This window comes from Polypterus senegalus, chromosome 1, assembly GCF_016835505.1.
Source record: "Polypterus senegalus isolate Bchr_013 chromosome 1, ASM1683550v1, whole genome shotgun sequence".
Taxonomy (NCBI): domain Eukaryota; kingdom Metazoa; phylum Chordata; class Cladistia; order Polypteriformes; family Polypteridae; genus Polypterus; species Polypterus senegalus.
The window spans coordinates 189533149-189560916 of NC_053154.1; the positions used below are offsets into that span (position 1 = coordinate 189533149).

Genomic DNA, 27768 nt, shown 5'->3' on the forward strand with positions numbered 1-27768 from the left:
GAAGGGAAAAAGGGAAGAACTGTCCTACCCAAATGATTGAGGCCTAGTCCAAGGGGTAGCCACCTGGCATATGTGTCTTTCAGCTCCTGCTCAGATTTCTCCATGATTGTCTGCACAATTGTAGATGTCACCTCTCCATTACAGGAGCCCACAGCAATCATCCCACAAGCTAGTGCTGTTACACCAACAACCTTATGACAAAAAGAATAACAGTTTTCAACCAATGAACCCTTGTTCTTGGCACCGGTCTCTAAAAACAATAGTAAACACTGGAAAATTAAAGTAAAACATAAAGGATGAAGACCAATCAATCTGCACTGGGGTGAAAACTCAGTGGGAGGTAATGACCAATCAAAGTCTTCACTGAAAAGAAGAGACAAGTCTCAAGCTCCAGGCAGAGTACTATAGCCAATTGTTTTTCCCCATCCTACACAAATGCTATAAGAGGGACTCACCTCCATGCTGGATTTGGGGTCTGCCATGACAGGCACAAGTAGGGACAAGACATCCTCCCGGTTGGACCCAGCATATGCAAGGCCTAGGCTGTGCAGACAAAAAGAAATCACAAAAAAAAGATGCTTTGCTACATAGGTACAATAAAGCTTCATTTTCATTGGGAGAAGGTTGTAAATCACCAAGTGTATGTTGAATGTTAAATGTACAGATGTAAGAGGTCCACAAAAACAATGATTGGGGTCAAAAACAAAAAAAAAAAAACAATAGCCCAGTGGGCCTGTTTACCCAAAAATGGCCCCAATCCTCATAGTGTTGCTGTTATGCAGTACATAGTCAGAGAGCAGTGCCAATGCCGGATCACATTCATTTCTCACTCCAGAGTTAACGATCCCACAAGCCAACAGTGCACCAGACTAGTAATGAAAAGAGAAGGGCTTAAGATAAGCAGAGAGTCCTGCAAAACCCCATGTAGAGCAGAATGATCTGCAGCACTCTATGCTAAACACCTTGATGTAATCCTCTGCAGAGTACAGATACTTGTCAATCTGGGTAAGTCCACCGTCCACATCCCACAGCAGTATCATGCCAAGGGAAGCAGCTGCACTCAGCATACCTGTAATAAACAATTAGCCCATTAGAAGCAGTTTCCCCAGTGGATACAAACACCTAGGTTCTTCCTTTGGAATGCTCACCATGATCTTTGTTTTTATATAACCACTTGTTTCCATCATCAGTGAGAAGTTTGTCTTGGCCAAAAGCAGCATTGACAAATCCATTGACAAAGGAAGATGCAAGATTCATTCTAGCCGAGTCCACCTGAGATGCACTTCCACCAAACCCTAAAATAACACAAAATCAAAAACTGTGTAGAGATCTGTATCAAGCTATCAGGTTCTATCCAAATAACTCAACAAACTGCAAAAATTCATTCAGAATCTTACTCATGGGTTTTATGTACACTAGAAGTGCAGAACATATTAATTAGAATGAAACATTATGCCAGTTCTGCAAGGTATACACTTGGTAAACCTTTCAAACTTGTTTTGTCGGTAAGAATGGCCACCCTAGTACAGAGAGTGAAGCGATGACCTCAACCTTCATGGTATCTACACATTCTCATTCCACTGCCTGATGCAAAATCTCTCATTTTAACTCCATTACACTCATGGTGGATCAGCCCTAGCAAATATTTTGTGGGACAGATTCATTCATCACTCATTTTATTCACTTAGTAAAAGTTGAAACACTATCAAGATTAAAATAAAAATAGTAGGAAATGTCTGCAACATATTCTGTGATTAATTGGAAATGCCCTGCTTCCTAATGCAACAATCCATCTCTGAAGTGCTTGTACAATTGACCCTCAAAATAGAGCTCTGTGACGATGCATGTCTTAAACAAGGGGCTGTTATGTTACAGAATTTGTTGCATAGAAGTACGGATCAGTAACAAAAATGCATACAGAGTCAATGCATCATAAATCACTATAAAGTTTTTACTCCTTTAGATATCTACATTTTTACTGTACTCAAACATATCTATGGTAAAATATTCGAAACGACAACAAGGTCATTGAAGACATGGTTAGATTGGTATAAGAAAAAAAATCATCCTCTTTTATTCTCACTGATGCAACAGTGTTGAAATTGACAGAAGTGACACATAAAAATAAGGAGCACATCAAAAACATCCTGTAAGCAAATTTAAACAATTCTAGAAAGAATTACTAGCAACAAAAGTATCATTTTGCAAAAAAATTCTGACAACCCTCACAGAAGATGCCTTTTCTGAGAGCACAAGAAATCCTGCTCTTGTCCACAAAGTCTTCCAAGAAGCATATTTCATTTAAGACAGACAGCACCATTACTCACTATTGTTTTCTAGATGTGTTTTGTAGATATCATCTGGAATCTTGGGTTCCATAATATCAAGCTGGAAAGAGAAAATAAAAAAAAAAGATGAATGTGAACTCTCTTTTACTAGAAAAGTGTTAGTTCATTGCATGAAATTACTGTTGCCTTGAAAACAGTAAGCCGGTCTTGTAATAGTGGGATCTCCTGGCAAGTGACAAGAGGGTTAATACATCTGGTACAGTGTCTCCTACTGACATATGTGGCTCAAGGAGTTTCCAGCACAATGGAAGCCTGACAAGCTTCTATCAACCTGCAGCCTGTCAACAGACTCCAACCATGGGCACCAGAAAACAGAACATTTTTGTTCTAAAATTCTGAAAAATTTAAGCTTCAGAACAATGTATGTTTCACAAAGTAATTTGGTTATGTATACTTCTCTTTTCTAAGAATTTTAGTTAGTATGAATTATTCTAGGAAGCAAGATGAAGCAACTATTCACCAGTTCCACATACCTCTCTTGCCAGAGCCAAGAAATTGCTGTTAAGTTGCACATTGGACATGATTTCTGTCAAGTCTTCATAATCTTCCACATCCTCATTGAGCTCCAGAAAAACACCATGGCGACCCAGCATAAAGGCCATTTGCTTCTGGATGACACTGACATGAAAAAAATTGTTACAACTTACAAAACCTCCACCTAGAAAAGTTCACACTCCCCATCTTCTACATAAAATAAAATTTAAACTTCAAAACTGTGTGACACATTTTCTTATTTTTCTGTCTTTTTTTTATATATAAAGTAAAAACAATAATTTGGCTACTCACATATCTTTGCAGGATGTGAAGATATTCTCTGCCAGCTCCATATCATTTAGCATCAATGCCAGGCGCAATGCCTCTGGGTAGCGATTGAATTTGCGGAATATATGCAAAGCACATTTCAGAAGTGCAGAATTTTCAGGTTCAGGGACGTAGCTGACACAGCTAAGAAGAAAGCACCATTATCAAAATAATGTTAATTTGTATATAGGTTCTCTATATAACATTTGCAAAAAACCACATGATTGGGTGAAATAAAATATGCACTGAACAAGAAAAATTTTTTTAAAATTAAACATGCAGACCCAAGTCATTGATATTAAGCTTACTTCTCATGTCAGACAAGTGCTTCTGCTTAATATGGCACCCTTCATAGAAACACACAACAAACATTTTCAAAACAGTAGTAGCTACAAGAAGACATTTGCAAGAGGGTAAAACACCTGCATTGTTGATTTAAGTACCAAACTAAAAGAAGTGGGAATTCAGGGCATAGTCTTTGAGTGGGTACAAAATTGTCTTAATTTTCCAGAATTAGGTGAAAGTGGTGGCCCTCAGGCATCAGTGCTAGGGGGTACACCTCTTTTAAGTTACTTATGCAAGAGTTGCCCTGACTTATACATAAGGGACACCACCATATTTCAAAGTTGTTTGTGTATGTTGCAATAAACCCACATGTCAATAAAAAAAAACAGCATTGTTACATACCCAAGAGTGTCTTCTTTCTAATAAATCATAAGTTTCCATTTTGTGTGCTCTCTTTTATTAGTAAAACTAGGGGGATCACCCCCTGCTCGCTTCACTCACCCACTACTACCCACCCCACCTGTGCCATGTGTCAACTTCATGTCTCTGCTGCTCACGTTGTGAAGAGGGGACTGAACAAACTCCAAGGAGACGCGGTCATTCCTCCGACACCCACTCTTAAACGGTGATACAATGGGAAAAGCATACATTGATACAATGGGAAACGCATACAGTTTTACCTTTTCATCAATATTGCATTGAATTTTGATTCCGTGTTTGGAATTATATCGTGTCAACACAACGCATAACTGCCTATGAGTGAATATCGTTTCTTAATCTCTCTACAACAAAAGTGTCTGACATAACCATACAGGACCTTTCCAAATCTCTTTGCATAAGCTCTTGTCTTGCTGGGATTCCGGCACCGGGTGTGGTTACATCTCTAAGCACGAAGACTCGTCTCGCGGAGGTGAAATTGTCTCTGAGGCAATCACGTCACATCTCCTTCCAAGATTGTTTTTTTAAATAATTATTTTATTTATATATATATATATATATATATATATATATATATATATATATATATATATATATATATACACATACACATATACATACATACATATATATACACACAGTGGGTATTCAGACCCCCTTCAATTTTTCAGTCTTTGTTATATTGCAGCCATTTGCAAAAAAATCATTTAAATTAATTTTTTCCCCCATTAATGTATACACAGCCCCCAATTTTGACAGACAAAAAAAATTATTTTTGAAATTGTTGCAGATTTATTATATATATATATAGTGAAATGAGCAGTGCATCAGTTGAGTGAATCTGCTTTTATAAAAGATCCCACCTAAATTGAGTTGCATACAGAAGAAGACTCAATATCACTGGATAGCTGAATTTTAAACGTTTTCAGCGATTTATAGTTGTCTACGATTGGTCATTTGTGCTACACGTAACAGCTGTGTATAAAAGGCAGGAAATATTGCGTATGCAACAGCTAATCTGTTAGCATGTTTGTGTACAAGTTTCTGTGAGAGTGCTTGCAAATTGGTTGATATGCAGTAAGACTTGAAGTTTGTACTTGTGAATTGTCCTTCAAACAAAAGGAAACATATGACTAAAGAAGTCCTACAAAAGTTAAAGAATGCTAGTGATACATGAAGACACAGTTACAGTTTTAACTCAGTTCAGAATGATGCATTTGCTGAAGGATTCAATGCTATGCCCGATTTGGAAGGACTGCTTATAAAAAAAAACTTGGAACTGTAAAACTGAATGCTGCTATGCTTTAATCATCATCTGTTCAATTACTATATCTGGATGCTATTTGTTGCACGCTCTCACCCCCTAAGTTAGTTTTCTGAGCAGGGCTCCTCCAGTTTCAACTTCTTGGCATACTGGTGATATACTGTTTAGCTGTACCTATTCAAAGTTTCACTTGAGTAACCCGTTCACTCTAAACATCGTACAATGATAGCCAACAGATTTGGACACAAAACAAAATTGATTCCAAGGTTGTACATCCTAAAATGGCTTGATTATAAAATCCAACTTTTTCGAGAGAAATTTTTAAAATGTCTAACCATTTTACTTAATTGATACTGGTGTGAAACAAAGATTTTTACTTATACAGTATAAAGACTTTCTTTTAAAAGTGTTAGAATACTCATACTACTTTTTTCAGCCATTTAAAGTTTCTGTATTACATAAGCAGAATATTAGCTGTTCATTTTTGGGTATGAAATTTAGACAATAATGGTAAAAACCCCTTTGGGCATAAGGGGTTAATATACAGGTACATAAATAATCTAGACAAGAATATAATCAGTAAACTGTTTAAGTTTGCAGATGATACCAAACACTGTAGAAAGGCCAGATAATGTAGAATCACCTAAAGTATTAAAGAGGGATGTGGAACACATACAGGTTTCAACAGATGAAACTTAAAGTAAATGCAAGGTATTAAAAGTAGAAATGCTAAGAATTAAATAGACCGTGGAAGGTCAGAATCTTGAAATGACACCTTATGAGAAGGACCAAAGAGTTCTAGTGGACTCATCACTACTTACATCCACACAATGAATTAGCGATCAAGAAGGCTAAGAGGATGTTAGGTTCTATAGCACAAGATGTGGAGTACAAGTCAAGAGAGGTTATGCATAAATTACATAATGCACTAGTGAGGCCTCATCTGGAGTATTATGTTCAGTTTTGTTCTCCATATTAGAAGAAAAAAAAAAACAAAAAAAAAAACCATTGCAGTTCAGAGACTTGCAACTAGCCTGATTCTGGGACTATGACTAAGAAGTATGAACTATGAGGAGAGACTGAAGAAGTTGAACCTTTTCAGTTTCAGCAAACAGAGATGAACTAGTGACATGACCGAAGAGTTTAAAATGGTTAAAGGATTAAGCACAATAGAACCCAGCTCTTACATTAAAATAAATTCTGCAACAAGAACACTGGAACATGACTGGAAACTTGTTAAAGGCAGATTGCACACAAATATTACAAAGCTTTTCTTCACACAAAAAACCATAGACACATGGAATAAATGACCAAATAGTATGGTAGAGAATGGGATAGGGACCTTCAAATCTCAACTTAATGTTATTTTGGACAGCCTAGATGCATAGGACAGGCAAGCTTGTTAGGCTGAATAGCCAGTTCTTGTGACAATTTTTAATATATAAATGTAACAGTGATGGGTTAACAACAAGCCTTCAAACCAAATGATTGGAAATCAATGTACCTTAAATTAACTGCAAACAAAAATTTGTAAATTTGGACATATTTCCTATGTTATATAAAACAACCTAAAGAATGAAAAATGTAATGTTTTACTTTACCTGGCCAGGTAGAGGCAGACTTTAGCATAAGCATTCTCATCTATGTATAGCTCCAACATGTCCAGCTTCTCAATCTCCATTAGCAAGTCACATGCCTCGTGCTCTGCATTGTGACCCATGTTGTAGGGAACAATTTCCTTAACCAGCTTAAGCAGAGTCTCCTGTTGCACCTTATCATTCTCATCTAATTCTTGCCACTCCTTTGCCACCTCACCTGCCAAATGCCTACAAAGACAAATCACAGGTATTTTACAATGCTACCAACCCGCATCTGTCAAATAGCAAACCTTTATTCTATCATATTTAAATATAATTCAAAACAATGAAGTAAATGACATTACCAATTTATTCATGATGATATATTAATATGGATTGTATTTGTGTGGCATTAAAAAAAGTTAAAATACGTTTAAGCCAGTTTAAGATACCTCTCATTATGTGTTACACTGCATACAGTTGTGCTTGAATGTTTGTGAACCCTTTAGAATTTTCAAAATTTCTGCATAAATATGACCTAAAACATCATCAGATTTTAACTCAAGTCCTAAAAGTAGATAAAGAGAAAGCAGGTAAACAAATGAGGCAAAAATATTATACTTGGTCATTTATTTATTTATTAAGGAAAATGACTGAATATTACATATTTGTGAGTGGCAAAAGTATGTGAACCTTTGCTTTTAGTATCTGGTGTGACCCCCCCTTTTGCAGCAATAACTGCAACTAAATGTTTCCGGTAACTTTTGATCATTCCTGCACACCGGCTTGGAGGAATTTTAGCCCATTCCTCTGTACAGAACAACTTCAACTCTGGGATGTTGGTGGGTTTCCTCACATTAACTGCTTGCTTCAGCTCCTTCCACAACATTTCGATTAGATTAAGGTCAGGACTTTGACTTGGCCATTCCAAAACATTAACTTTATTCTTCTTTAACCATTCTTTGGTAGAACGACTTGTGTGCTTAGGGTCGTTGTCTTGCTGCATGACCCACCTTCTCTTGAGATTCAGTTCATGGACAGATGGAACAATGAATTCTAAAGGAAAATGTCAGGGCATCAATGAAGGCAAGCCGTCCTGGCCTAGATGCAGCAAAACAGGCCCAAACCATGATACTACCACCACGTTTCACAGACGGGATAAGGTTCTTATGCTGGAATGCTGTGTTTTCCTTTCTCCAAACATAACGTTTTTCATTTAAACCAAAAACGTCTATTTTGGTGTCATCCATCCACAAAACATTCTTCCAATAGCCTTCTGGCTTGTCCACGTGATCTTTAGCAAACTACAGACAAGCAGCAATGTTTTTTGTAGAGCAGTGGCTTTCTGCTTGCAACCCTGCCATGCACACCATTGTTGTTTAGTGCTCTCCTGATGGTGGACTCATGAATATGAAAATTAGCCAATGTGAGAGAGGCCTTCAGTTGCTTAGAAGTTACCCTGGGATCCTTTGTGACCTCACTGACTATTACACGCCTTGCTCTTGGAGTGATCTTTGTTGGACGAACACTCCTTTGAGGGGGGGGTCTCAATGGTCTTGAATTTCCTCCATTTGTACACAATCTGTCTGACTGTGGATTGGTGGAGTCCAAACTCTTTAGAGATGGTTTTGTAACCTTTTCCAGCCTGATGAGCATCAACAACTCTTTTTCTGAGGTCCTCAGAAATCTCCTTTGTTCGTGCCATGATACACTTCCACAAACATGTGTTGTGAAGAGCAGACTTTGATAGATCCCTGTTCTTTAAATAACGCAGGGTGCCCACTCACACCTGATTGTCATCCTATTGATTGAAAACACCTGACTCTAATTTCATCTTCAAACTAACTGCTAATCCTAGAGGTTCACATACTTTTGCCACTCACAAATATGTAATATTCGATCATTTTCCTCAATAAACAAATGACCAAGTATAATATTTTTGTCTCATTTGTTTAACTGGTTTCTCTTTATCTACTTTTAGAACTTGAGTGAAAATCTGATGATGTTTTAGGTCATATGTATGCAGAAATATAGAAAATTCTAAAGGGTTCACAAACTTTCAAGCACAACTGTATGTTATGACAGGCACTGCATTTGTTACAAACTCATTTGTAACTGTTACAGTTTATTTAGTTATTTAATAAAGCAATAAGAACTGCACAAAACAAAAATCAATATTTCTTTCCATGGCTGAAATATGAACCTCTAATTTTCTCATTAACACATTTTACTATTAAAGGGTAAAGCTGAATGAGCACATAGCATTACCCGACAACACAACCTGCACTGTCCAGGGTTGTTTCCTATCTTATGAACAGTGCTATAGATATCTGGGATAAGCTCTGGCTCTACATGAGCATGAGTTGTATTAAGTAGGTTTGACGACACACAAGCATATGCATATGATACAACAGCAAGTATTGTGTATACTCGCGTTTCAAGTTCTCCCATAGATATGTCAGGGCTTGATTTTACATATAATTTCTGGTATTTTATAATGTCGGTCGTATAAGTCGAATGCGAAAAACTCATGCTATTGGTCCAAGAGATTATGATATGCTAACACCCACCCGAAAGAGTAACTACGGAGCATACTGCTTTTTTTTCCTATGCACTGTGCCTATGTGACCACACGGTAATACCTGGACTATTCCAAAGCGACTTTTGCACTGTTTTGTGTTTTTTGGATTTCACACTCTCGTACACCTTTATTGTAAGAGCATCCCATATCTACGACGGAGCATTCAATCAGAAGAAAATATGAAGTTGGTTTTAAATTAGAAGTCATTGAAGTGGCGAAAGAAACTGGTAACTGCGCTGCTGCAACAAAAATCGATATGTCTGAGAAACTGGTGCAAGATTGGAGGAAGCAAGATGTAAATAATAATAATAATAATAATAATAAATTAACTTATTGACTGTTGTATTTTTGAACAGGCCTACAAGCTGGGGTCTGATTTTATGGTCAATTTTTTGGGTTTCAAGACCCGACTTATATGCAAGTATATATGGGTAAATGAAATTTTCAAAACACTTTAATGACTAACTTCAAAATGAGTCAAAACAAACTAAGACTGAATATGACAGATTGTAAATGGCACACTTATCCCTTGAGATTAGCAGTTTGTGTTTAATTTAAATGCTTCATTAAAGAGAATGATCATATACATTACATTAAGTATTCAGATCCCTTCACTTTTTTCACATTTTGTTATTTTGTAGCCTTATGCTAAAATCATTTAAATTCTTTTTTTCCTTCCTTATCAAGCAAAACTAAATATTACTGAATGACAGAGTGAAAACAGGAATTTACAAATTTTTGTAAATGTATTAAAAATAAAAAACTGAAATCTCACATTGACACAAGTGTTCAGGCCCTTTACTCAGCACTTTAAAGCACCACTGGCAGCAGTTACTGCCTGGAGTTTTCTTGGTTATGACATGACAATCATCACACATGTGGATTTGGGGATTTTTCTGCAGATTCTCTCAAGCTGTGCAAGAATGAATAAAAACCATCAGTGGACAGCTATTCTCAGGTTCTTTCCAGTGTTGTTTGACTATGTTCAAGTCCGAGCTCTAGCTGGGCATTCGCAGAGTTGCTCCGAAGCCACTCCTTTATTGTCTTTACTTTGCACTTAGGCTCATTATCCTGTTAGCAGGTGAACCCCAGACTTGGGTCCGAAGGAATCTGCAGCAGGTGTTTATTAAGAGTCTCTCTGTACTTTGCTCTGTTCAGCTTTCCACTGACACCGACTAGTCTCCACAGGCACTGCTGCTGAAAAACAACCTTACAACATGATGCTCCCACCACCATGATTCACCACTGGAATGGTATTGTACAGATGCTGAGCAGTGCTTTGCTTCCTCCAGACATGACGCTTATAATTGAGGCCAAACAGTTCAATCTTGGTTTCGTCAGAGAATCTCATTTCTAACAGTCTGAGTGTAGGTTAGGTCCATTTTTGCAAACTCCAAGTTGGCTTTCATGTGTCTTTTACTGATGAAAGGCTTCCATGCAGGGCTGCAATGCTGTTTGTCCTTCTGGAAGTTTCATCCAGCTCCATATAGGTTCATGGTGCCCAAACCCACCTCCACACACACCCAAAACCTTACATGATTAATTAATTTGGCTTTACAAAGTGTCATGGTTCTTACAAGCTTCATCCATTTAAACATTATGGAGGCCACTGTGTTCTTGGGTACCTTCAATGATGCAGATTGTTTTAATAGGATTTCACAGATCGGTGCCTTGGCACATTCACATTTCTAAGCTCTGTAGGCATTTTCTTCATGGCCTGGGTTTTTCTCTGATATACACTGTCAACTGTAGGACCTGCTATAGATAGACTGTGTGCCTTTCCTAATAATGTCTATGCAATTGAATTGACCATAAGTGGACCCCAAAGAAGATGTATAAAAATCTCAACTATGATCAATAGAACAAGATGCTCCAGAAATAAATCTGATTTATTACAGCAAAGGGTCAATGTGTTTTTTTTTTTGTTGTTTTTTTTTTTAAAAGTCTTGCTTGATGAAGGCAAAATAAACTGAAATGATTTCAGAATAAGGCTGCAACATAAAAAATTTGAAAGCAGTGAAGGGGTCTGAATACTTACCGAATTCCATTGCATGTGACATACCTGATCTAAGAAATTAATAGAAATAATAAGCATCATATGAGTTTAACAACTTTATTACACTACTGTAAGTGTAATACAATAAATCAATCATAAATATTCACTTTTAGCCTGACAATCTTTTATGAAGAGAAAAATCAAAAGATGTATTTTTCATATAGTATTGTAACAGAATTTACAATTATTAAGCAAAAGAGAATTTCTCTTCCCTTTATGTCTTACAAACCAATGACCTGCTCATCTGGTCTGAACGAGCAGATACAACACACAAATATTCTCCCTTTGTCTATTAGTTATAGTAAAATTTCATGTGACAGAAGAGGAGAAAGGCAAATGTGAAAATTTACATTAGGAAATCATTCATATATCAATTTACATGTGTTCTTGATGGTACAGGAGAAGGGTTTAAATTGACTTTACAACTATGAAACTGTGGGGCAGCAACAGTGTTACAATGCTATGGTGATATGACCTCAACAGCTATTGTGCAAAGAATAATTTCTGAAAGGCAATTTCTAAGGTATTCACATTTCAGATTCTCTCGAGGTTTAAAATATTTGAAATTTTTATTTGTGACATCTACCTTCCTTCTGATGTAGCCTGAATAGGCTGCAGCTCCTACAACCCTAAACAGGACAGTGTGTGCAGATAAGGATAAAAAGAAATTTCAATGAGAGACAAATGCTCATCTTAATGAATCTAAATATTGAATAGATGTGTCAAATCAAACGTAACAAAAGCTTTTAATAATGTTCCTGTTTATGTCAGCTTTAATTGAGCAGCAGTCAAATATTTAAGTGCAAGCCAGATACCCACACAAGCATTAGTACAAAGAAGTCAATGACTTGCAGCATGAGACTGTCTACCAGAATCTATTTGTTACAGCTTTTGTATAAACTGAATATATTTTTTTCAGGGATAAATGCAGGCTAGCTCTTTTTGAACTACCTGGCAAGGCCAGTACAACCATTTGTTCACACAATGAACAATGTTGCCTGAAAATAATAGGTGTGACTGAAAAATTGTACAGGTCCATGTACTTATATATGAATTACGTCCAAAGGAAGTCCAACACACACACACACACAGTACCTGACAAGCAATGTTTCAGATAGGAAGAATACCAGAGAAAGACACACCTGACATATTCATGACCCCAAGATGCCAGCTCCTCCTGAGAGCCTAGAAGTCGGTATTTCAAACATTCCCGATCACCACTCATCGTCATTGCCAGGACAGATACAACATCTGCACAAAAACGCTAAAAAAAAAAAAAAAAAGAAAAGCAGCGTTTAAAAAGATTACTCCAGCAATCAAGTGACATTTCTTTAATAAAATGTACATCAATGCTGCATTAACATTAATAGTTATAGAATCCCTCTTGTCAGTTATAATAGGTCATGCTCTATGCTCCCCTTATGGATATGCCATCTATTTTTTTTTTTTTGTTCCAAATATAATGGACACATCTTGTCTTCTTGTGAAGTTAATGCTGATTTATTATTTTTGTACTGTCTTATATTTTCCGAAATTCATTGTTCTCACGTTCAGTCTTGGGAAAGCTATGTGGATGCAGGCTTTTTTTCCAACCAGTTTCATAATTAGAAAGTCATTATTCCTGTAATTCAGGGGTGTCCAACTCCAGTCCTGGTGGGCCGCAGTGGCTGTAGGCTTTCATTCTAACGCTTTTCCTAATCAGCGAGCAGTTTTCACTGCTAATTAACTCTTTCCCCCTCATTTTACTAGCCCTGTTTTTAAGGATTCAGTCCTCTGAATTGATTTGTTTCTTCATTAAATGTCATCCAAACAGAAATGAAATGTGAAACAAGCCAACAGATGAACAGCTAAAATGGAATGTCATCCTCCAATCAATTTCACTCCAACCAGTTTCTTAATGAGAAGCCAGTTCTTGCCACTATTGAATGTCATGACTTGTTGCTGTGGTGGCACGGTGGCGCAGTGGTAGCGCTGCTGCCTCGCTGTAAGGAGACCCGAGTTCGCTTCCCGGGTCCTCCCTGTGTGGAGTTTGCATGTTCTCCCCGTGTCTGTATGGGTTTCCTCCGGGTGCTCCGGTTTCCTCGCACAGTCCAAAGACATGCAGGTTAGGTGCATTGGCGATCCTAAATTGTCCCTAGTGTGTGCCCTGCGGTGGGCTGGCGCCCTGCCCGGGGTTTGTTTCCTGCCTTGCGCCCTATGTTGGCTGGGATTGGCTCCAGCAGACCTTCGTGACCCTGTAGTTAGGATCTAGCGGGTTGGATAATGGATGGATGGACTTGTTGCTGCTCTCATTCCACCACAACAGACTGTTGATATTCTGTTTTTTCTAAGACTACTGACAAGATGTTTTGGTGACCTGAGCAGACCAACATGTCCGAGACCTTCACCTTTCTTTATTTTCAGGTTAGCTGGTCATGTGGCCGCTTGTCTCATCATTATTATTAGTCTGAGTCACATAAATTAAAACTAGGGAAAAACAAGTTAATCAGCAGCAAAAACAGCTCTCTAATTAAGAATATGGTTAGAATGAAAACCTGCAGCTCACCAGGACTGGAGTTGGGCACCCTTGCGCTAATTGGTCTCATTGCTTAGTTAGCAGGCTTTTTATTTTTATTCTCTTATTTAACATTCAGTAAAGAACAGTAATAGAGGAATACATTTATAATATATTTGAAAATATTTATACTTTTGTAATATATCTTAACTCTCTTTTGTCATTTCCTTATTAATTCATATTTTCTGTTCCCTTAACTGTAACATAATAAAAGTTAATGACAGAAAAGCAAACATAAGGTAAATGATAATGAATGCAGCAAGAACAAATGGAAAACTTGAAGGAAAATCTTAGAAGAAAAAAAAAAAAGATTAGATTAAAAAAATTGTCTGTGTAACATACAGAAGTCTTTTTTACATTCTAATCAACATTTAACAAACGCAGATTTGCAGTATTTATACTGAAACCAAAACACATAAATTATAGTATTTAATTAAAAATAGAATTTGGTTACCATGAAAACCTGCCACCAGAGACGCACCATTTACTAAACTTGGGAAGCACTGTTCTAAAACACTGCTGCAGAGAGGCTAGTTACTCAGGACATTTCTGGGCATTACTGCAGCTAAGTGATGAGCACCAGAACTAAGGCGCATACTGTAGCTAAGGTCATCATATTGTAAGATGGGTGCCACATTGAGATAAACAGCACTAGTTATCTGTGAAAAAACTGTATTTACATCAAATTGATACCTCTCCCTCAGTAAAAGAAATAAAATATGCAAGAAATCAATGAAAATGCTCTTATGAAGAAGAATAAACATAGCAGATTAAGCAAATACAGGGTAATATACTACAACTGAAAGAATCAAAAACTTATCAGTTAGCAAATACAGGGTAATATGCTACAACTGAAAGAATCAAAAACTTATCAGTTCTCCAAACCATTTGCTTCTAATTGTGTCATTTACAAATGAATTGTGATTTATTCCATGCTTGCTTCTTACCTTGTTTTCACCTGCAGCCATGCAATCATAGATTTCCTTTAGTTTGCCATAGTGTGGACGTAAGAATTTGAGAGGTTTGGGAACTGACGTCATTGAAGTAGTGGAGGATCGAATCTGTCTGCGTAGTTCTTCCAGGGCTGGCCGGTAGAGGGACGTATCTCCTTCCTATTACAAAAAAAAGATGCAAGAGAAGGGGATCTCATCATTCCCATACACACATTAAGTCTAACTCCCTCCAGTGAAAAAAATATTTGCAGAAAACCTAAAATTTAATATTAGGCCAATAATAAATAGAAAACTGCAGAGTTTACTACATTAGAAAATAAAATAAAATAAACGATAAGCACCTGAAGCTCTTTAATAACACTGCAAAGATAAAAGGCAGAAAATGTTAAGTTTCACAAGTTAAACAGCCTTGAAAGAAGGTTCTACTGTTTAAGGTAATTCACTGCGTTGAATTCACATCTGCTCATTCAACTTAAAGGAAAGGCTCTTGATGGTCAGGTACTTACACTTAATCTCTCTACCAACATTTCCAGCTCTTCTTGTAATTGCTTGTCTTCTTCAGACTGTAAAAAGACATACGATACATTCCCATAAGACATGTGACATAATACCTTAAAGTAAGAGGATAACAAAAAAAAAAAAATGGTATGGACCATACAGTACTTCCAAGTAAATTTCACTTTAATACCGGAGGAAACTGCTGAAGTAGAGATTCTACAGTACAATACAATAAAATCAACTGTACAGTGCAATAATATACAATCAAGTACATTACTATATATTTATAAAATGAACAAGAAATTGAATTAAGTGAACAACTTATATATTTAACTTCAAACTAAACACATGGGGTGAAATAAAGTAAATTAGCTGCACAGATAGACACAGGGTGGCTTAATGTTTCTGAAAAAAAAAAAAAGAACCTTTAAGGATCTACTGTGAGGTGTGTGTGTGTGTGTGTTTGTATACCTACATTCTTTTTCTTCATGACCCAGCATATGCTCTGCTAGCGAAAGCAAGCTGTCAGATATCTACACTTATAAATGTATTTGAGTATGTGTGCACGTGCCACCATGTATGCATATACATATATTTAAATAAACCATGTATCTGGAAAAACTACTTGTGCAAATATTATGCAAATGAATAGCTCTAGTCATGCAACTAAACAGAGCAGACTGAAAAAATCCTGGTTAAATTATACAATTTCTACAGCAGTTTTAAAGAACATGGAGATAAGTATTGGTCTAAAAACAATAGGCCTGAAACCTGTAACAAGACAAACACAATGAAATTTGTTTGAAAAAGAGAGATCATTTTTTGGTAAGTTATCTTTGCATATATCTTTCTACTTGATGTTTTAAACATTACTGAATCAGAATCTGAATTTAAATTGATAAGAGAGTTTTTGACCCTATCACCAAATTTCCTTTCGGGCTGAAAGTAAAATTAGTCCAACTGATTAATTAGTTCTTGTTAGTGGAGTTTGCATGCATTTGAGTATGATAGATCTGCAGGTTTTCATTTGCATATAAAATTAAACACACAAATGATAGACAGAGCAAACCATATAACTAACAAAAATTATACCAACACAGCCATTACATAACTGCATACTTAAAAAAACAAAACCTGTAAGCATGCATGATTGTGTGAAAGCTGCCTAGTGTGCTTTATCTTTACAACATAACCATAAAGCCTTGCTTAGGATATAAAAAAATTAAAATAAGTACTGATATTTTGTGCGAGAGAAACACTAACTTTTGAAACTGTTGCAGTTAAATGAATGGTATTAAAATGCTATAACCATAAAAGAATTTAAATCAGACATTAAAACATTGTCCTATTATATTCTACATCTTAGCAACCATATTCAGCTCTCATTCTTAAGAGCACCTTTCAATACTGAATGACAGTCAAAAGTATTTTTTCCCCAATGTTGGTTATGACATTATTATTATTATTATTATTAATACAAGATATGATCCTGTAAAAATTAAACTGGCACTACCTCACCTGAATAGTATCATAGTTTAAAGGCTACCAACACCCTTCCTCTGGATATTGGAATCAATGGGATATGTTAAGTCATGGCTTCTCTGCATTAAGTGATGGTCCAGTGTCAGGGTCTGTTTTCTAGATTCAGTTCACATTTCGCTATTCAATGGCAGTAAACATCTTTGAACAGTCTGCTTAAAGAAACAGAATGTTCCAGATTCAGGGATGGAAGATAGAAATTACTTACTAGTCATGGAGACACAGTGTGACAGTTTGTGGCATGTTTATTAGTACATGTAATTAAGAATTTCACTGTGCTCTGTACATGTAACACTAATGGCCCTACTGCTAATAATCTATTTATTATCAATTACACTTAACCCAATTTAAAAGTGAATGGAACCAGAGCCTTTCCAAGCAGTACAAAGGTGCAAAGTTGGAAATGACCTCGGATTTGATACCAGTCTGTACTGGGCACACTTAAGCATTCACCTATTAACACTTACACCAGGTCAATCTGTAACTGTGAATTAACCAGTTTGGGAGGAAAATCAAGACAGTGAGTAGGCTGGGATTCTGCTTTCTAACCAGAATATGGGAGCTTAATGCTTTTTCTGTTTACTATCAAATCAAGAATTGAGCTTTACACAGTACTCATAACACAATTTAAGGGTCAAGTGCTCAATGAACCACAAGAAGAGAAACTACACTTGCATAAATTCATAGGTCTGTATCATAATCTGACTACATGGATGGTTATCTACCAGGTAATGCGTGGTTGGTCGGCCAAGTTGGCAAACATCTGCCACATCATCTTAGTTTCAAGAAACAGATCACCGATGTGATACAGTACACCGATTTTTATGGATGAAAGGCAGAAACACCGTTTGCTCCGACATGAGTTGGAGGGCCTCCGCTGGTCACAGGGTCCTAATTCTTGGCTTAATTCGATTATATCTGTAAACGACCTGAACTGTTGTACTGCGTAAGCAATGGGCATTAAAACGTAACATTGCATTTTAAACCCACTTTACTGAAATCATTGTGGTGGGGAAGCAAGATCCCGTCCTACTAATATCAAGCGCAAGCGTTTACGTAGCCCTAGACATTATGTTGAAATGAACGCGCTGTTTCTAAGTTAACAGTCACTAGCTTTTATTGCCGCGCCTAAACCACGGAATCACAAAAGCAATTACATCTATTACTTGGAAACGCTGTCCTGTTAGTTGTGCTCCAAGTTACAAAGATTCTGGTCGTGGTTTTCGATCGCAGTGTTACAACGATATTGGTTCGAAACGAGGGGTGGAGGCTAAGAGTGTTGACAACATCCCGCCCACCGTAGACTTTGCTGCCCTACGCGATCGCCCAGTTTATCTATCTGGTAGGTCAACTGTGCTTGAACATCACAGTTTTGCGAGTCACTCCTTTGTTTTACACTGGGGCAAGGAAACACATTGAGCTTGGCACCAAGCGCTCCCCCGAGTCTAACAGTGATAGCAGGGCACCAGCCAATCCGTCGGCTGCCCCATTTAAGCTTATAATCAGATATACTCGAACAGTACGCAGTTTCCAGTAAACCTCACACACACCTTTGGGGGTGCTGCTGAAACAAAGTTACTTAAGAGAACGCGAATAGATACGGTGAGAACGGACATACAAGTACTCCACAATGTTGTCTGAAACCATAAAAAAGTACTCTAAAATGGGACAGCAGCTTTTAATACTTATAGATAACATTAGCTGAATTTGTTTTCATTCGTAAGTGTCAGAGCCGAGTGGCAAGGAAATGTGTTGACTTCCCTGAGCAATTGTTTTATAGGGGATGTCACTATGAACTAACGTGCGCTGAATACGGACACATTCAAATCCATCACACTGCAATAATTTACGTACGTGTGCTCTTACTTGATTAACGCGGGTAATCTTTTGTTATTATTAAAGGAATACTTAATGCATTATTATGTAATAATAGGATTCACAAGACGTTTAATGCTACACTTCAGACTTAAACACTCTTTGTGTCGAATAATCTAAGTGTCATTCTGTTCGATCGCCAGCAAATCCCATGGTTTACAACATGGTCATATGATGCCACTGCTCAGGTTATTTTTCTCTAGTTCAGTGTTCCACATTTCCAGTGGACCTACTGACCCTCGTCAAATTTAAAATACCCTGTGAAAACGGTGGCCTGCTCTACTAAGGAAGAGCCGTGACTCAGGTGTTCGGAGACCGAAGCGGCCCTGCTTCCGCCACCAATCCTCCACGCGTAAATAGGAAGATCGAGCTTCTGCCCTCACCAATTCCTGCTCTTCTTTCTTATCTTTGTCTTTGGCAACATTTGCAGGTCCGCTCCGTTCCGACTTGTTCCTCTGTATCTCATCTTTGTTGGGACTCTGTTGCTCCATGGCTGTGCTACTAGTTGTCCAAGTGCAGCCTGCCGGGCCGTGATGCAAACTGGGAAAGCGAGACCGCCGGACGGCAGCCGAACAAAGACATACTACACGAAGCAGGCGGTGCGTCGATGATGCGTTTTTAGGTGCGGCTCATAAATAAACCCATTCATACCAGAAATCTGTTTTTTAGGGCCTATTGAGGTAGTCACAAGGAGTGCGTGCCATTTTGAGTTACGTGATGATTTTTTTGTATAACAAATTCGTAACAATGTTTTAAAATTAATTTAGCTAATTATTATAACAGTCAAAATGGTCATCGTCTTACCCTGTGTAAAGAGTGCCGTGGCTAACTCTTCGAAATAGCCTTCAAATAAAAACTCATCTTTGGCAGACTCCCTGTGTTTCAGGAGCCAGGGACAGAAGACGGGCAGTCTGATTGTTAGGTAGTTGTCTCTAAGAGACCCTGGTCTCTACAATAAGGAATACACATATAGCTTTCCAGAAGTGAAAGTGGCTTCGCACAAACTAGAATTTAATTTGTAATCCCATCTAACAGTTAAAAATTGACCAAAAAGTTACCATGGTGGAAAAAAGGCTTCCCCGTGTATTTCAAAAGGTAGGCATATGTGGAGCTGCTTTGATCTGGAGTACGGAGGAATATTTAGATCATAAATAAATAAGTCATAACCCAGATTGCAAGTACAAATAACAGCAGCAACATTTATTTTTGTTTTCATACAGAGAATGCAGTTCAAAGTGATTTATAAGATGTCAAAGAAATAGTTAAAAGAAAAAAAAATAAAATTAGATAAAATAATAAATAAATAATAAAAATGAATCAATATTGACTTACATAAAATAAATAATTAGTAAAAATGTAGAGCCCTTATATATAGTATTGTTTTTTTAAGTCTTTAAATATAAATTCAATGATAAATTGAGAAAAAAGGGAAATCTACAGGTTACAAGGCCAGAAAATCTCCCAGTCCCCACTGGGCATAAATGCACTTAAATCATTTCTCATCGTTTTTTGTTTTAATGGTGGTGGTGGAAAAGTCACCACAGAAAAAATTGGAACAGAAAGCAGAGAAAACCAAAGATTAGTAAAGATTGCAAATCCATGAAAAATATGTTAATTACTGTATATGCATGTATAGCCTATTAGATACACAGCTTAAATGTAGCTACTAAAAAAACAAATTAAAAATCTGGTCTGTTAGCAGTTTCTTAAAGTGATCCATGGTGTTTGCCAGGTGTATCTCTGTTGGTGAAGTGTCTCTGATTTTTGTGTAAAGTAGCAAAACACTCACTTACCACTTCTTTTATGCTTAGCTCTTGGAGTTATAAACTGATTTAGAAGATCTAAGGTTATGACTTGGAATGTAGGGGGGCAGGCAGTGTCAGTTGAAGCCCTTATGGAGCCTTTGGTGTTTTCCAGAGAACACATCCCTTGAATTTTCAAAGCATACATTCAGTATTCTTGGTAAACGTTTGAGGGTTGAGGAGTCTTCCATGGTGTCTGAAGCTCACACCCCTTGAGTTACCAAAACAGTGCCCCTTGGTGTCCATAGCATATAGGGGGATTCCAGAGTGAATGCTGCTTGAGTTTCATAAATGGCACCCCTTGGATAATGATGTCTGTGTCTGCTAATGGATTGACCAGCTCTGGGTACAGGCATTCCAAAATTGAAGAAGGAGCAAGCCTATTTACAGCTTTTATATACCACTAGCTGTACTACCTGTCTAAGATGGGTTAAAATCTAAGTAATCATATGGATCTTAGTGTTAACATTTGCAGTGCACAATTTATTTGAATGTATTTTTTAATGCATGTGGTAATAAAATTACTTTTATTTGTCTTTCTAACAGGTGGTGCATCACAAACATTTATAGTAATCAAATGCATCACTTCAAAAGTTTGTGATGTGCTATCTTTTGAATGACAAATGAAATGCATATGTCTCAGCTGTTTGCCATTTGCAATGCATATCTGTATGTCTTTGTTGTATGCCGTTTGGTATAAGATTCATAATAAATTTGCGTGATGTGCCATCTGTTGAAATGACAGAGACAAAAGCAGGCGGATGGACACTCAGGCATTTATCTTTTTGTTAAGGTGAATTAGTAGTATTGTAAATTCATTTCTAAAGGACACTGGTAACCAGTGTAACAGTATTAAAACAGGTGAGGTGTGCTCAAGTTGTATTTTTCTGGTCACAATTCATGTTTTTACAATTCTTTCTTAGGTAGTCCAATTAGGAGTGCATTATTGTAATCTAGTCATCCTAAAACAAAAGCGCAAATTAATTTCTCAGCATCTTACAGTGTTATAAGACATCTAACTTTTGTAGTGTTCCTTAAATGGCAAAATTTATTTGTAGTAATCCAGTTAATGTGAGATTTAAGGCTTAGATCAGAGTCCATGATTGCAGCTAAATTCTTTACCTCTGATTTGCCTTTTAATCTATCTATCTATCTATCTATCTATCTATCTATCTATCTATCTATCTATCTATCTATCTATCTATCTATCTATCTAATGCTTTCTAATGCCCTAATTATTTCCTTTTATGACATCCACTAATATTTCTGTTTTTTCCCTATATAGCTTGAGGGAATTACTATTCATCCATTTAGAAATTTAAGTAAAACATTGGATCATAGAGCCCAGAGCATCAGGGTGGTAGCTCACCTTTAGATGTGCTAGTTCACCTTGTTTTTTAAGATAATCTGGTCTAATGTGAGTATGTAGATTGAATAATAATTAAATGTGTCACGAAATATGTCTTTGCCGCTTATTTCCTTATGTATTTACTTAAATATTTCTTCATTTACTTATTTCAGTGACACATCATCCAATCTGAAATAATCATTGAAATGAAAACTGCCACCTTTGGTAGTCAAAGTTGAAAGGGTGGGTTCTAGTGATTACTGGTTTTTGATTGGTGAATCATATGCAGAGTGGATGTATGCATTTTGCTTGATTAGGGTATCCTATGGGTTATGTCTATGCTCAAAGTTGAGACTGTGCTCTTTGGGTAGGAGTGTAAGAAAAAGGTCCCCAGAATTACTATGCAAAGTGGTGACTTCTAATTCAATAGACTCCAAATTCAACAATAGGAGTTTGCATCTGAAGTGTCTGCTGTAAATCTGGCACTTAATGGCTTGCTGAAGGTTTATGTTTACTCTACTGAAAGTTTATCAATCAAAAAACAGTACTTGCTAAAACCTGCTCTGTCAATTTTGACAAGTGAATGTGGCAGCTATCATTTCTGGTGTTATTTCATATGGTATGCAGAATCAGTGAAATTAATAAATGAAGAAATAATTCAATCAATACATAAAGAAATAAAAAGCAAAAATATATATTTTGTAGAACATTTAATTATTCATGCTCACATGTTATTGTTTTTTATTGATTGTCATATTTCATAGTACATTTATTTATTTTTTGATTGATTGATTTATTGATTGATTGATTTTTTTGTTTTTGTCTGAAATAGTCTTCCATATTGGAGGTAAAGACTGAGCTTAATTTACTTACCTTTTAACCCCAGTTCAGAGGTCTATATTTTGGCATTCCTATCTGGAAGGATGGAGGACAGTTCAGGATGAGCGCCTAGCAGAGGTACAGGTGAATGTCACCGGCATCCACAACATTCACACACGCACACACAAGGAAAAGAGGATTTTATTAGGGTACCTGACTATCGGTTCTTTCAGGAAGAGTGTCATACATTTTCTACATACTGAAGTTATTCAATTTATTAAGGTTTGAGTTTTTCTGATAATGGGTGGCATGGTGGTTCATTTGGTGGCACTTATGCCTCATAGCTTCAAGAGCCTTATTCCAAATTTTACCATAGACACAGTTTGTTTCAGGTTTTCATGGTCTCTATGGGTTTTTCTCAAACATCCCAAGGACATGTGGGTTAGAAAGTGGCAGCTCTAAATTATCTTTGTGAGTGAATGTGGGAGGAGGTGTGATGCCAGCATGTCATCCATTGTTACTTTCCACTCTGTGCCCGTATTTGAATTGGCAGATTCACAAAACAAGTGAATGATGTTTTTCACTCTACTTGTTTAAATTCATACCAATAAGCACATTTTAATTTTATATGGAAGTAGAGTAGAGTACTGACTGAGGTGTAGGTAGGTGAACTTCCAACTCAGTTTTTGATTATAGACCTGTCAACATATATCTGCTTGAGTTTTGCTTATCTGTAATTATATTGCATTTTCATAAGACATTTTTGTTTCTGATCTGCTTGTTAAAGTAAACAGAATTTGTTTGATTTTATGTTACAGTACCTATATAGGCTTATAGGTTATTATTATCACATGTACAAAATACAGTGAAATTCTTGCACATCCTAATCAACATTCATATTCAGGTTCAAGTTATATTTGCCATTGAAAACAATACATTGGCATTGTTACCCACTTGTTATTATGGTATCAAATAAAACATGATAACAAACTCCACTAATTAACTTTTTCTTTTTAGAAAACTAGGGGGCTTTGCCCCCTGCTGGCTTCGCTCGCCAACCCCTGTTTTTTCTTTGGAATTGTTTCAATTTCATTATTTGCATTTTTACTTTAAAGATTCATTAAAAACAATATTTTTGGAGACACATTGTGACAACATAGCGATATAACTGCCCGTGAGTGACTATTGTTTCTGTTTCTCTAATAAATAATCCGACTTTTTCTAATGTTTATCCCTGTGATTTATTGATTGTCATAGCAAAAGCTATTCTCACTGTAAACTGTAAACATTTTAATACGAATGGCATATCACGTTCTCCTTTGGTGTGTAATGTTATTCCCGGAATATATACATTACCTTTCTTTTTGCCTGTTAAAATTTGCATCGCTTCTCTGTGATCATAAATATACACCTGACCGAATTGTGTATTCTTTGAAATTCAACTTGTCGTTGCTTAAACTGTTCTGGGACCACAGATTCTCATAGCGTGTGGTCCATTATTATGTAAATCTACGTTTTGTGCATTGAATGATGCGAATGCGAAAAGACTTTGTTGTCTACTCTTTGCCTTTTATTTCTGACCTTGCTTTGTACTGCTATTTTTTCAATTACACCTGGTTCTGATGATTAATCAGCTTTTGTTTGCTGTAATGCAATCTTTTCTATCTTTTCTTTGATACTGTAGCAACTGACATGATAAAGTGTCACAAAAGTTTTACTTGAACAATCGCCGACTTCCTAACCCCAAACACAACTTTCTAGCACTCTTTCCAACCCCCCCTTACCACATTAATCAATACCCCGCTATCAGTCTTCCGTGCTGTACTCTGCCCTCCCTCAATCGGACCAAACAGTCACTTAAAACCAAAAAGGCTTCAACTTGTCTGGGACGCTATAACACTTTTGAATTTTACTGCTTTCATATTCTGTAACTTTCTCTGCATGTGTATTGCGCCATCGTTTGTTTGAGCCTTTCGAATTCCACTGCTTTCATAATCTCTTATCTGCCTTATCTTTCCAATGCCTTTGGGTTTCTATTCTCCGTATTGTCCTTATACGCTTTATATGTCCTGAGAGCACAGGATGTGTGTGTGCTACGTGCTTTTACATGACTGAGTGTTTTTTGATGGGTGTGCTCTTATATGATATCTTTTGTAAGTAGGACGTGTCTTCCATGTCCCCGTAAGACAACTCTGAGACAATCACTTGGCACCAAGTCTCATGTTTACGGTCCCCGCGAGATGCTCTGTGGCAAGTCTCTTTTGTCTCACGGGTCTTTTAAATGTCTTCCGAGAACTTCCGAGAAGATCATGTATCATCGCCTTGCTTTTGCTTTCCAGGATTTTTTTTTTTATAATAGGGAGATAAAAAAAAATCAATAGTATAGTAGCTGCCTTTTACAGGAATTCTCTACCTTCATCTTTTTCTTTTATAGTTATTAATAAATTTATTTATTCATTATTCATATTAAGATGCTATCTCTGGCTTATTACTATCAACTTTAGATGAATTTCTAAATTGAAGATATGCTGCTGTCATCATAGACGCAGACTCATCTCAACCACCATCTGGACAAGCTGTGAACTTGAAAGATGTCACAAAGTGAATGAACAGGAAAAGAAAGATCTGAAGGCTACTTACGTCTATAACATCTGTAAATTTAAGAGACTCTAAGAACTCTCACAGAGAGTTCAGGTACTGTGGCATTTGTTTATTGTGGAAAACCAGTTTAAACATCTTATTTCAGACACTACTTTAATGCTGGATGAGTTTCATCTGATACAATTAGACAGAGTGGAAAAGGCAAGAGTGGGGTTGGAAATGGGAGAATGTGTAATGGTGAAAAGCAAGCAATTAAAACAAATATTTGGTATCCAGTCATTGAAATACAGAATTAATTCATCCACGTTACTGCCTAGGGAGATACGTTGCATTAATGTTTATTAATTTAGGAACAGAAATTATTCACTTTGTATTAATATTCTAATGAATGAATCATTCTGACCTTAGAATGCTGGTGAATTTACTAGTGGGGCACTGGAACAAACTAACTTCAATTAACATGTACCATTTGTGGGTATAACAAGCTGGACCTGCTCAACTCAAATGTCAGCGTCTTTAATTGAAAACCCATAGTACAACTGAGCAGATCTGACTGTCTTACTGCCACCTACAACCTGTGAGTCCATAGCAGCAGCTCTCTTAAACAAGCCAGAAGTTCTTATGTGTGGTTGTTTTTTTTATACAGTTAGGTCCATAAATATTTGGACAGATACAGCTTTTTTCTAATTTTGGTTCTGTACATTACCATAATGAATTTTAAATGAAACAACTCAGATGCAGTTGAAGTGCAGACTTTTAGCTTCAATTCAGTGGGTTGAACAAAAAGATTGCATAAAAATGTGAGGCAACTAAAGCATTTTTTAACACAATCCCTTCATTTCAGGGGCTCAAAAGTAATTGGATAATTGACTCAAAGGCTATTTCATGGGCAGGTGTGGGCAAGTCCGTCATTATGTCATTATCAATTAAGCAGATAAAAGGGCTGGAGCTGATTTGAGGTGTGGTGCTTGCATGTGGAAGATTTTCCTGTGAACAGAAACCATGCGGCCAAAAGAGCTCTCCATACAGGTGAAAGAAGCCATCCTTAAGCTGCGAAAACAGAAAAAACCTATCCGAGAAATTGCTACAATATTACGAGTGGCAAAATCTACAGTTTGGTACATCCTGAGAAAGAAAGCAAGCACTGGTGAACTCGGCAACACAAAAAGACCTGGATGTCCACGGAAGACAACAGTGGTGGAGGATCGCAGAATCATTCCCATGGTGAAGAGAAACCCCTTCACAACAGCCAACCAAGTGAACAACACTCTCCAGGGGGTAGGCGTATCGATATCCAAGTCAACCATAAAGAGAAGACTGCATGAAAGTAAATACAAAGGGTGCACTGCAAGGTGGCTTGGGCATGCATGGCTGCCAGTGGCACTGGGACACTAGTGTTTAATGATGATGTGACACAGGACAGAAGCAGCCGAATGAATTCTGAGGTGTTCAGAGACATACTGTCTGCTCAAACCCAGCTAAATGCAGTCAAATTGATTGGGCGGCGTTTCATGATACAGATGGACAATAACCCAAAACATACATCCAAAGCAACCCAGGAGTTTATTAAAGCAAAGAAGTGGAAAATTCTTCAATGGCCAAGTCAGTCACCTGATCTTAACCCAATTGAGCATGCATTTCACTTGTTGAAGACTAAACTTTGGACAGAAAGGCCCAGAAACAAACAGCAACTGAAAGCCGCTGCAGTAAAGGCCTGGCAGAGCATTAAAAAGGAGGAAACCCAGCATCTGGTGATGTCCATGAGTTCAAGACTTCAGGCTGTCATTGCTAGCAAAGGGTTTTCAACCAAGTATTAGAAATGAACATTTTGTTTCCAGTTACTTAATTTGTGCAATTACTTTTGAGCCCCTGAAATGAAGGGATTGTGTTAAAAAATGCTTTAGTTGCCTCACATTTTTATGCAATCTTTTTGTTCAGCCCACTGAATTAAAGCTGAAAGTCTGCACTTCAACTGCATCTGAGTTGTTTCATTTAAAATTCATTGTGGTAACGTACAGAACCAAAATTAGAAAATAGTTGTCTCTGCCTAAATATTTATGGACCTAACTGTATATTTCTATATACTATTTGCATTATGTATATAATTGTATGTGACAAATAAGATTTGATTTTAGGTGCACAATTATGATGGTCTGACAATCTTGCTTTATTCTGTCAGGCTAGACAAATCTAATTTAAACTGTTATCTAAGTTTGTTTGTTTTTTTCATCTTTGACATCTTGTAAAGCACTTTGAGCTATGTGGTTCAGATGAAAATGTACTATGTAAATAAATGTTGTTGTTGTTACAGACAACCTTGTTAAACACTTTGCGTTTTTTTTTTTTTTTTTTGTAATCTACTTTGGAAGATTTCTTTAATATTTAATTGTTTTGAAATAATTTTGTAATTTTCTATAGGTCTTTTTATT

The 27768-nt window shown here is 36.8% G+C and overlaps 1 protein-coding gene across 1 annotated transcript in view; it reads right to left on the reverse strand.

Moving 5' to 3' along the window:
• Positions 1 to 19326, reverse strand: part of psmd2 (proteasome 26S subunit, non-ATPase 2) — a 32578-nt gene extending 13252 nt beyond the window's left edge. Inside the window, exons 1-13 of the mRNA XM_039765299.1 lie at positions 19153 to 19326; positions 15364 to 15420; positions 14852 to 15016; positions 12493 to 12614; positions 6738 to 6962; positions 3135 to 3293; positions 2822 to 2966; positions 2328 to 2388; positions 1149 to 1295; positions 963 to 1069; positions 742 to 869; positions 456 to 543; positions 29 to 191 (exon numbers count right to left, since the gene is read on the reverse strand). Coding sequence (XP_039621233.1) covers positions 29 to 191; positions 456 to 543; positions 742 to 869; positions 963 to 1069; positions 1149 to 1295; positions 2328 to 2388; positions 2822 to 2966; positions 3135 to 3293; positions 6738 to 6962; positions 12493 to 12614; positions 14852 to 15016; positions 15364 to 15420; positions 19153 to 19260 — 1675 coding nt within the window. The 5' untranslated portion in view covers positions 19261 to 19326. The remainder of the gene's footprint in view (positions 1 to 28; positions 192 to 455; positions 544 to 741; positions 870 to 962; positions 1070 to 1148; positions 1296 to 2327; positions 2389 to 2821; positions 2967 to 3134; positions 3294 to 6737; positions 6963 to 12492; positions 12615 to 14851; positions 15017 to 15363; positions 15421 to 19152) is intronic.
• Positions 19327 to 27768: the final 8442 nt, after the last annotated feature.